The 12140-nt window shown below is 37.2% G+C and overlaps 1 protein-coding gene across 4 annotated transcripts in view; it reads right to left on the bottom strand.

Annotated features, from left to right (window-relative positions):
• LOC110023916 (CSC1-like protein RXW8) overlaps positions 1–12140 on the bottom strand; it is a 52881-nt gene that overhangs the window by 10937 nt on the left and 29804 nt on the right. Inside the window, exons 6-7 of one of the 4 annotated variants that reach the window (XM_020723683.1) lie at positions 2692–2726; positions 2428–2574 (exon numbers count right to left, since the gene is read on the bottom strand). The exons of 1 other annotated variant lie outside the window; for it this stretch is intronic. In XM_020723683.1, the coding sequence (XP_020579342.1) occupies positions 2428–2574; positions 2692–2726 (182 nt within the window). Of the gene's footprint in view, positions 1–2427; positions 2727–12140 lie in introns of all 4 variants that reach the window. 2 more of the 4 variants (XM_020723765.1, XM_020723606.1) reach the window with 2 other exon arrangements.

Raw genomic sequence — 12140 nt, 5'->3', positions numbered from 1 at the left:
CTCCCTCGACACCTCCCTTAGAACTTTGTCGCCCAAGCTCAGGATTATCAAATTGTGGGCCTTGTCCAGTATGCCGATCTTCTCTTTCTCGGTCATGTCGGCCGACAATGCTGCCGACCCTTGCAAGGCTTCTGCAACACCCTGCTGGACCAATAGAGCTCTTATCTTTACTCTCCATAGGCCAAAGTTGTTCTTCCCATTGAATTTCTCAATGTCGAATTTGAGGAAACTCATTGTCGTGGCTAGGATTTCTTCCAATGAATTCTACTTGTTGCCCTTCTAAGAACTAGGTTTCTCCCCGTGAACTCTACTGCCTTCGCCAACCGGACGAAGAGTACCGATCCCTTCTGGCAGAGATCACACCTGTTCAACGGAAAAAAAACTTCATGTTCTGTGCTCGTGCCTCCTTCGCGCAGGCACTCCTCTGCGTCCAGGGGAACAAATCAGGAATTCCTCCTCTGTCTGTCGCACGAGAATAACTGCCTCTCTAGAGCCGTCGCGCCTTGCCAAACTGCTCAGGTCCTTGTGGCTGCCTGTGATGCTATCCGGCTCCTCTGTTTGTGAATGTCAAACTCCTCTTCTTCGTCGCTGCCCGCAAACACCTTTACGAAGACAAAGCTTCCACTGCTCACCGAATCTGTAGCGATTCGGCTGCCTGTGATGCTATCCGGCTCCTCTGTTTGTGAATGTCAAACTCCTCTTCTTCGTCGCTGCCTGCAAACACCTTTACGAAGACACCTCTAGCCAAGTAGTATGGATCTTTCCCCATCTTTCCACAGACGGCGCCAATTGTTGTGAGATATGTACTTCCTGGCATTGAAATGAGACGAAAAAGAACACAAGCAAACACAGATCGTTTACGTGGTTCGATCCAACTGGATCTACGTCCACGGGAGGGAATCAATCAAATATTTTACTAAGGCAAAAGAAATGGAGAATACATAGCTTATACATAGAGATGAGCCCTCATCTTCCTTCTATGACCTCCCTCTCAAGCGACACCTTGATACAAGGCCTCAAGATGCTCTCCTCCTCTCTAGCTCTCTAGCTATTCTCTCCTCCTTCGTGGTAGCTTAAGATCTCTTCCCTTGCTCTCCTAAGCCTCACACCCTCTCTATTTATAGAAGTAAAGAGTGGTAGGTGAGCGGTACCACATTACAAAAATGTCCTTTTTACCTTAGTTCAATAATTGGGGGTCAAAACAACAAATAGGGCATAGGTGGGCCACGCCAAATAAGAATTATCTTCTTAATCAATTAAATATGGCAATCTAATCTCAGCCTGTAAATACACATCAAATCCTGATACATTTGAAATTCACGGATACATTTCTCTTTACTTCTCCGAAAAAGGATAATAACATACATAACACCCTAGAGTACATGATTTTCATGCAAAAACATTCATTTTTCAATGCTAAACGCACGCTACATATCACTTTTATCTTTTATCAAATGCCACTTCGTAACCATTTTTTAATTCATAAAATCAGGATTGGCTTAAATCAAATCGTCGTCCTTTCCTGTGTATCCTTGGCAGTCTTTTAAACAGCCAAAGAGGTTGAAATGAGACTGCCAAATGATGTGGAGGCTTTTTTGGATCTATTCAAGGACAACAGACACCCTAAACCTGCAAGATAAGAAGCTACGATATCTGCTATGGGAGGTGGAAGGAGAAAGAGGGAGAGAGTGAGTGAGAGAGAGAGAGAGAGAGAGAGAGGATGAAGGTGAGAGCGAAAGCAACCAGAGCTAAAAATTGATGTAAGATGTTGCAATGGCAGTTAATTACCCAGGCTTGAACCTTGGAAAGAGTTAGAAGTACTAACTGGAAAGTATATAATGTTAAAGATTGAATTCCTAAATCATAACTTTATTTCTAGCATTTGATTTGGTCACATTGATTATATCACCTGAATAAAAAAAATAACCATCAACATCAAACCAGCATTAACATATAATCAAATTATTATCAAATGTAGTTTATTTCTTCAGATAATTGTAGATAGCCTGAAAATGAGCTGTAGGAATGAAAGCAGGGAGTAGTACTATCAAACGCAGGAAGGATATTTTTTACTCATTAATACATAGAAAATATGAATCTGGCCATTTTCTCGGTGTGCTATGTGGCATTCACAGTTTAAAAAACTATGAAAATTATTCTTCTAAACATTTTTGCAATTACAACTCAATCTTTTTATTTTTTGATTGCTTGGCGCCAGTTTTTGTAATGCTAAACCAGATGATTTATGGATGGTCCTAATTCCATCTGCCGCACTTAAAAAAATAGACAACAATAAACTTAAAGCTCCAAAAACAATTTTCTGAAGTAAAAAGATCAATTTTTTAAATAATATAGGGGCCAATTTAAAGATTTGAATTAGAGGCGAATACAGCATTATGGCTAAAGCAATACTTAAAGAGTACTTACTTTGTTAGTATACCTCTTAGAAATGGTAGTTTCTGCTGTAATGTATCTAGCTGTGTAAGACCTTGCACAAATGTTACTGGAATGAGAAACAAAAACAAAAATAGAATAGTAGCCACAACTATTGATAGTCGGCGAATCCAAAGTTGCCTGTATGGTATAGAAAGGTTTGACCAGAGTAGGTCATCAGGTTCTGGAGCCAAATCAGTAACCCATAACATAGGGTTTGATGATTGAAGAACTCGAGAAGCAACAACTGCAGCATACCGTGTTTTGAAAAATACCAATGCAGCTGAAGAATCCTGAGGATATATTTAAAAATGAATCAGACTAAATCATAGATTGATGATGGAAATGTCAATTCAACTCAGAAGAAACTTGGATAGAGCCATGGCTGATAAGGAGAGCAGAATCAAACATTAAAAAGAATTATTGTGACTTGCTAGGAGCATAAGAGATTATACTATTTTGTGATCAAATAAACTTCTAGATGTAATCATCCCTTTCTCCCAAAAATTGATTTCAAAATTGATGATAGCAAGTTAAGAAGCCAATTTTTATATAATGGAATATTTAAGAAAGTTTGATGAACATGCTTTTTTATCACAATTCTGTCCCCTTTATAATCTTTATCTTTTTATTATTTTTCACCATCATCCTTGAAAGGATTCTGCTTTGAAATACCAATGCAGATCCACCCAATTGAGATGATAACAAACTGCTACCTCAAATGACCTACTTTACATCCAATTAAACTCAATTTGTTAAAACAATTCTCAAGTAAGTTCAAATTAGCTCCATCAACTTTGAGACAATGGAAATAATTTTCATTAAAAACTTGGGCTTATATAGAGCCTTACAATTTTGTTTACAAATAAATCCATGGACTTCTTCTATCTTCTATATTTCTCTTATTTACAAATAGGACCCTAAACTATATACAATTCTCAACACTCCCCTCAAAGAATGGACAAAAAATATCCACTAAGCCCATCTTGTGACACAACCTAGATAGATCTAATGAGATAAGTTATGAGGCAGTCAACTACTTGCTATCTAGTAGCTACCTGACTTATCTCCATAAGTTCGCTATTCAGTTTCTCCTTGATGCAGAATCTATCAATCTCCACATGCTAGGTTTTATCGTGTTGTACTGGGCTGTTGGCAATGTCGATTGTTGACTTATTGTCACACCACAACTTCAATTGAGCTCCTTGGTTCACCTAGAGATCTACCAATAGAGCTCTTAGTCATAACATCTCGGCAACTCCTAAGTCCATGGCCCTGAATTCTGCCTCTGCCATCGACCTCGTAATTACCGACTGCTTCTTGCTTTCCAACAGACCAAATTGCCCCTTACGAACATGTAGTACCTTATCGTGAACCTCCTGTCATCAGCACAACTAGCCTAATTGAATCACAGTAACACTCAATGCCTAAATCCTCATTTTTTTTAAGATTAACCCCCTTTTATTTTGCATTTTTTAGATACCTCAGAATCTGATACACTGCATTCATGCGACCCTTCTTTGGAGCGTGTCTGAATGAGAATTTAAAAAATGGAGGAAAGAGGGTGGTTGATTCGTAAATAGCAACTTTAGAGTGGTATGTATATATTTATTACTATTCTTCCTTCTAAAATTGTGTATGAAAGCCATCCCCTTTATCTGCTTTGTGGCCTTGTTTGATTGGCACTTTATATATTTCACAGTGAAACTTCTTAGGTTAGCTAAAGAAACAGATATCAATTTCTTTTATGAGAAATTGTATTCTTCAAATTCCACTATGAGTACCTACCTAAAATTATATTAACGTTAATGGTTGTTTACCAAAGTCTTTAGATGCATTTACAAACATACCACCCAATTCTTATCCATTCACATATCCAACCCCTAAACTTTACTTTTATATTTATATACCTAACTCTCTTATGTCATATGAAAATAATATCACTTTGTATTCCTTCTTGTATATAAGTAATGTAGCACAAAAGTAAAAAAAAATTGAAGTGTTAGATATGCGAAAAATATGGGAGCTGAGTGATACATATGTAAATTCTTTTAAAATCTTCTTAACTTTTACAATGTCAATTATTGGTTTTATTGATTCCTTCTCCTTTTATATATACATGAAGCAAAGTATTTCAAATGGTGAAGGAACTTACATACTCTCAAGTCACATGTAAATTCCTAAGTCAAATCATCCAAGAAATGAAAATCATAATATCAAACGGCTTCAACTGATTTATAGGAAAATGAACTCATCCTACCCGATTAAAAAAAGAATCGGGTGAGACGAAACTATGCACAAAATCCATCCAACATCGCAAGAGAACAGCACAAATCCAATGGTAAAACTGAATGCAGCAAAGGAGTGAGGGGTTCTCACAAATCTACCAATCAAGTATTGCGCAAAGCATAAGAGACAGCCAAAGATCCAAGGCCCAAGACAAAGACAGTAAAGAAATGAAAGAACCTTGCAAATTTATGGGTAAATACCCGATAAATTCATCCAACTTTAAGTTCTTATAAATGTGTTTGGTAATGATTCTATCAAACTCAGCAAAAGGATAGCTTAGTTTTCGTGCTTTGGATTACTTCAAGTTACAGAACTTGAATTTATACATACATGAACAAGTATGCTATTCCTCTTTATCTATATTTAACTGGATACCATTGTTTTACCATATCAATCACATTATATGATCATCATTTATACATGGATAGAGCTAGGGCTGCTATTTTCTAATATACAAGAATACTAGCCGAGTTTCTTAAACATAGTGATAATTTTTCATTTGGTGGGGGTGGGGGTGGGGGTGGGTCTATCGGGCCTGTATGTAGTTTTTTTTTCTTTTTCTTTTTCTCATATGCTAAATGAGCACTTAAATATTTGACTTAATGTATTTATGAGTACCTTTGAATTTGTTTTATAATGTTTGCAGCTTATACAAGTAGGTTTTGATGCTATTGCGAGCTATACCTAAGCTTGGTTTATATATAGTCAGTTTAGTCTTTCTTTTTGTTTAGATGGCTTAGTGGCTTTAAAAAAAGGGGATTCTTAGGATAGCAGAAGAATTATATACAAGATGAAGGATTGATATTGTGAAAACATTGGAATAACTGTTTATTTTGGTATAATGAAGCGAAACATCTAAGATTATTGAAAGTGCACATGGACTATCAAAGTGGCCTATAAATTCGAGAAGCGGGGTGAGGGCAATGATGTATACACCTATATTCATGCTTTTATACTGATAACACAAACCAGTATTCGATTTGTAGTTACCCTTAACAATTCCATAGGTTGCAGGCGGCTTTAATTTCAACCCTGACAACTTGTGAGCTATAGTATTACGATATTGAGGAGTGGAAATAAATGAAATACAATGCCACATGAAACACTACAAACATAAACACGATATACAGAGATAAAACACGCACAGTTGAAGATGCTTATCATTTATAGTTCAATTGTTAGTCAGCTGCCAGGGAGTTGTAGCTGCCCAACCTTAGGGTGTTTTGCTGGTGGCTTATGATCAATATTGGTATATAGACTTCAATGTCTCGGTTCATGAATAGCAACTTCAAATGCTAATTCAAACATTTCATCATAGCTCTATGTAAAATAATATTTAGACTGTGATAGTAATCTAACTAGGTTAGTTGCTTCATTTTCACCCAACAATGTGCTTATAAACATTTGTTGAGGATCCTCTATTATTCCCAAGTTTACTTCCTTCAATTAAACGATTGTAAATTTGATTTCTTTCTCAAATTCAAGGGGCGCGTCTCCAATTGGAACATTTATAAGCATTTGTCACTAAAGATTTTAGTGTCTTCTGTGACGATAATGTTGAGTTTCAAATGGTTGGTGGCGACTAAACAATATTTCATTTCTTCAGTCGATCTAATGACTATAAATCAAACACATACATTTGATTTATATTTGTGACATTTATTTTCCCATAATTCCTTGAGGTGTTGTGATTCATCTTTTGACCAGTGTCATGAAATTAAATCCTATTTAGCAATATTCTGAACATAAAAAAGAATACATTAAAACTTAAAGAGATGTTTGTATATTTGTAATGGTGTAAAAAGATGTTTTAATTAATTAAATGTAGTTTTCTTACATCCCACGTTTCGCTTCTTTCATCTATTCCTACTCAATATCCACAATGATGAAGAAGTGAGGAAGCGCAAGACGAGCTAGATGATGAAGGTGCAAAAAGCCTAATGGTGTGGGAAGAAGTCACGAGAAACTCGTCGATGAACGAACTGTCAGGTCTAGCAGCATGTGAAGGAGATGAGTTGGCGGACCTTAAAGTTACCGACCTCCAATCTCCAACCCCCAAAGCCTCCATAAGCTTAAGCTTCAGCAACTTCCAATGTCATCAATCATCCTATAACTTCCCGAACTAACTACATCTCTTGTATTTGGTTCCTTCTTTAGACATCCAAGCTCTCTGTTTCATCCAACAATCACCACCTCGACAATCCTCAACCTCCACTAATCCTCCTATAATGAGGACTTCTCTAACAAACTCTAACAACCTCACACCAACCTTTCAACTTTAATGTTGACAGCCACGACTACCTCTAGCAATGATCTTCAACTTTCACCCCTCTTCTCTAAGAATCATTGGTCATCAGCTAACCCTTCACTTCTCCAACCCTTCTCCATGTTAAACCAGCGACCACACCTCCAACATCCAACAATCTCACTGATCTATCCCATTCCTGCATCTTTCGTTAAGTCCCAAACTGAACTCTATCTCTTCCTCATTTTCTTCCCTTCATCACACTACCTCTCCCTTTCTCAAAATAGAGAACACAAAAAAATCTCTACATCTCTCTTTCTCTTTTTCTCCCTCTAAATAGAGAGAACATAGACCCTCTCTCTTTTGATCTCCATCACAACTCATCTCTTCAAAATCAGAGAGCAAAAATTCTAAGGAAAAAAAGAGAGTAAAAAAATAGAAAAAGCAAAAAAAGTCGTGTTCGATCTAGCTACCACATACTCATTGCTGTCATCACACATCCGTTGCGCCTCACACCCCAAGGTAGAATGAAAAAATAACTTCATGGAGTCTAAGAAATTTTAAGAATTAGTCCATGTCATTTCAGTATGAGCCTATATTTGTTGTAATTTTCTTGTGCATGAACATAAAGACCCATACATGATTTTTGAGCTTGTTGGGTTAAATACTCTTGTGCCTAAACTCAATGCAATAGAAGAAACCAATTGTCCACATGTAGATACCGAAGCCTTGTGCATAGTTTATTAAATATGTTGGGTATGAAGACCTCTTGGCCACGGTGTCTTGTGATATTGATTATAAACATTTATTCAAGTATGATGGGAATATTTAGCACCCCCGTAGATACCCACTATAAAAGAAAGACGATGAAAGGCTGCCAAAATTTATAATAAACAAAGTTCTAAGAAATTGAACCACTGAACATGAATATTACTAAATGAATGATCGAAATTGAACACATGCAAGAATATATAAGGGATTCAAACTCCTTAGTGAACACTTTAAAGATGTGAAATGAACTAAAAAGCAACATTCACTAGACTTAACAAAGAGTCTGATAGCTAACCCACGAGCAAAAATGAACACAATAGAAAAGAATTATAAAGTTTTTGTAGTAAATTTGATAGCTTATCAGCAAGCATGAACAAGATTTCATTGAACACTCAGAAGCCCTTAGAACAAAGGACTGAATTCAAGAAAACAATATTGTTTTAAAATGAGCAATAAAATTCATTGTTGTAAATAAACAATGAGAACCTAGATCACCATAAATATCAAGGGATGCACAACACATACGCATGCGGTCAATTCTTAAAAAACTTAAAATGAAGCTTTGCACAAACTAGGATTTTCAGAAAAATAATCACATCCAAATAATTTTATTATTTCAAGTGTCTTATGAAGCAATTTTCAACTTAAATATCATGCCTTAAAATTATGTAATTTCTCTCGAAAAACATGTAAATTTTCTAAATTACATTCAAATATTTGAAACTAAACACATCCACACATGCTTTGGCCAAAATGCTAAATGTACAAACCTGCTGTCAAAGAATATTATGCAAATTAAAAAGCAAGAAAATTTTAAATCTCCCAACTCCAAGAAGCATGCAAATTCACCGAAAAGCATATAAGTGAATTAAGGAAATGCATAAAGCTGTGAGTGCATTATGAATGTGCAGTAAATAGTGTGCAAGTGCATTATATAAGAGCACAACCAATTTTACGAATGCATTACACAAGTGCATTAAAAATCATGCAATGTCCCTAAAATAGCATAAGTACAGTGTATAAATGAATTGAAGGTGTGCAAGTGCATTATATAAATGTATTGAAAATTGCATAAGCGCATTACACAAAAAAGTATGCATAGCATTAAATATTGAACTTTGTGTGCGTTCTGACAAATGAGTTAAATACATGAATCAGAAGTCCAAGAATGTTATATAAATTAATATAAAATAAACTCAAATCTCCCTCACTATGAGAAACTAGTAACTATTTTGAAAATCATTCTGCTTTTAAAATCAAACACAAGCCCTTCAAGCTTCGCCTTACCTATAAGATAAGGTCATAAATCTCATATTTTTCAAGTCCAATAACCATTCACATTCCAAGACTAAAGTCAATAAAACTTGAACCCCATGAAAGATATTCGAATAATAAATTTTCAATTACCATAAAGAAGTGATTTTAAGTCTTAGGATCCATTTGAGGCGACAATGCGGTGGCGGTGCGACACTGCACCGCAGTTTTGTCTATTTGGGTAAACTGCATTTTGACAACTTTTTCAAAAAACTGCTGTTGAAACCTGCATTTTTCTACTACTCCTAGCTATGTGTGGTGGCAAATTTCTAGCTGCGATCTGACTTATTTTAAAAAAAAATTATAATAGTCACCGTAGCTTTTTAAGCATCAAGTTGTTATTTAGCAGTTTCATAACAGTTTTTTAATAAGTTGCAACTGCCTCAAATGGACCCTTAGTCTCAATGTTATGCTTACAAAGCAAATCTCAATGATACCAAAGGAGAAAGCCCAAACAAAGAAAAAAAAACACAAATATTATTATTGAATTTGAAATCGATTACGACGACTCTTTAAAACATGAAGTAAACAACAACAAACATAAAGACACAAGCCAACACCATGAAAGTGTATCCCAAGGGTGGTGGAGGTTGGCCCAGTGGATCTGAGGCTTGGGGACATCAAGTGTGAATGCGAGAGAGGGACCGACAAGGGTTGGAAGGTGAATTGGAGGAGGGAGGCAGCAGGTTAAGATGACAGGAAGGATTGTTGGGCGGCTAGAAGGTAGGTTGGAAGGTGGGGTAGTAGCGGGGAAGGCTCGTCAGCACTTTCAAAGGGTAGGCATCAAGCAAGGAAGTGCTGACAGCGAAGGGAAAGGCCTTGACAGCAAGGTAGATTGTAGGAAGTGGATCGGCCGAGTGCTTGGAGGAATTCTTGGTAGGTGGACAACAAGATTGGGTTGTTCTGAGTGTTGGGATGAAGAATGGGGAGCCACAGCCTTGCTGGGAGAAGATTGGCAGCAGACAAGGAGAAGAACAGTCGGCTGCTGTTGGGAAGAGGTGTGGTGGCCTGCTGTAGGGTTGGGAAGAAGGTGGACAATAGTAGGAAGGGTGGAAGGATAGGAAAATATCTCGTCGAGGTCGAGCTACAGCTGGAGCACAGCCCGAACCCGTGGAGACGATCACCACCTCAAAAGAGGGACAGTGCGGCACTACCTCGACGTGGGATTACAACACTCGAAGGGGAAAATACGAAGGCTAAAATCTATTCATATATCAAAAATAAGACCCCTAACTCTAAGTACATCACCTCCAATTTATAAGACTTAACCTAGTTTAGGAAGGATTTCAGATTTTAGAAAGGCTTTCAAAATAAGAAAGAAGAATAAAAAGAATTTCTGATTTTTGGAAAGGCTTTTAAAATAAGCAAGAAGAATAAAAAAAATTTTGGATTTTAGAAAATAATTTTAAAATAAGAAAGGAGAATAAAATTAGAATTTCAGGTTTTAGGAAATGATTTAAAATAGGAAAGTGCTTAGGAAGGAAAGGTGAGGGCAGAGAGAAAGGAGAGGAAGGAAAGGGGAGGAAGAAAAGAAAAGGGGGAGAAAGGAGGAAAGGAAGGAAAATGGGAGGAGGGAAAGGAAGAAAGGGAAGGAGGGGGCGGCAGCCCCCCTCCCATGAGGACCGATCGGTCCTCCCTTGAGCCACGCATCAGTTTCTAGGAGTTAGAAGAGCTTCGACTTAACCTGTCGAAGCTTCTGGTTATATGTGGTCATTCATGGATCCCACTGACGACTGTGTTGGCTCCCAAAGCATCTGAGGAGCTTTTCTCACTTGCGAGCATACCTCTTTATTGATTTGTTCTGGTTTGACATAATCTGAGCAGATGGTACACATCGACGTAAGTTCTTCCAAGCCAAATTTTGAACAACTAAATATCTCATATGACAAGTTGGGCCTCAACGGGTTTAAGGCTTTGCAAGGGTTTGATTGATGGCTTCTTTCCAATAACAACAGCTTCATCCCGGCCTTTCATCTCTTCATGTGGAATACTGAGGTGATGGTTGGAAGTGTAACCGCCTATGATGTTATCAGTTGATCGTAATTAAAATCATCCACAAAAATTTTAAATTCTGACATCTTCTAATCTTTGTGACTTTTATATGTCTCAACAATAAGTTATTTATCTTCTAGGAGAGTAGGAATTACAATCTCATCAAAAGTTGCATGTTCCTTTTGATCACATGAAGGAAAGACATCGAATATATCCTAAAATAAGAGAGTTTCCCGGGGAAGACATCATTAGATAAAAATTCTTGTTTAAACTGCTCCTCAGTGTTAGCGGTGTCCTTACCTCAGGTTTCAATAACGTCCTATTTTGTGAAATAGATCATTCCACTAATTGTGCATTATGCTTCCACATGTTAGAATCCATGACACTTGCAATATTTTCTGGCTGTGACAGACTTGCGGATTGGTTTCGCTGGATAGAAACACAGGGGGTCGCTTGGAGATACGATCTCTCCTCTTCAGAAGCTAGAGTCTGCAACTTTTGGTTATAGTAAGTAGGTAGGAACTGACTTTGTATTTCCTGCTTCATCTTCATATTTCTCTTTCTTCCCTTCGACCTTCCAGATCACGGTCGAGGGTAACTTCTCACTGGCTTTCTCTTCAACATCCATAATATATATATATATATATATATAAGAAAGAACATAAAAAATTTGGAGTGGTGGATTGAGTAGGGGCGGAAGTAGAAACCCTAGGATTGGACTACGGTTAAGCTAGCTCTGATACCAAGTGATATTGGAGGAGAAAGTTTGATATTGGAGGAGAAAGTCTAAACCACAAAAAAATCACAAATATTATTATTGAATTTTAAATAAGTTACAATGACTCTTCGAAACATGAACTAAATGACAAACAGAGACAAAGACACAAGCCAACACCTCGAAAGTATATTCAAAGGGCAGTGGAGGTTGGCTCAATGGATTCGGAGGCTGGAGACAGCGAGTGTGAACGAAAGAGGGGTAGACAAGGGTTGGAAGGTGGACTGGAGTAGGGACGCGACAGGTTAAGGTGACAGGAAGGTTTGTCGGTGGCTGGGAGGTAGGTTGGAAGGTGGGGCTATAAATATCTCATTTGAAAAT

This window comes from Phalaenopsis equestris, unplaced genomic scaffold, assembly GCF_001263595.1.
Source record: "Phalaenopsis equestris unplaced genomic scaffold, ASM126359v1 Scaffold000002, whole genome shotgun sequence".
NCBI classification, from domain to species: Eukaryota; Viridiplantae; Streptophyta; class Magnoliopsida; order Asparagales; family Orchidaceae; genus Phalaenopsis; species Phalaenopsis equestris.
This window is presented reverse-complemented; position numbering and strand designations above follow the sequence as displayed.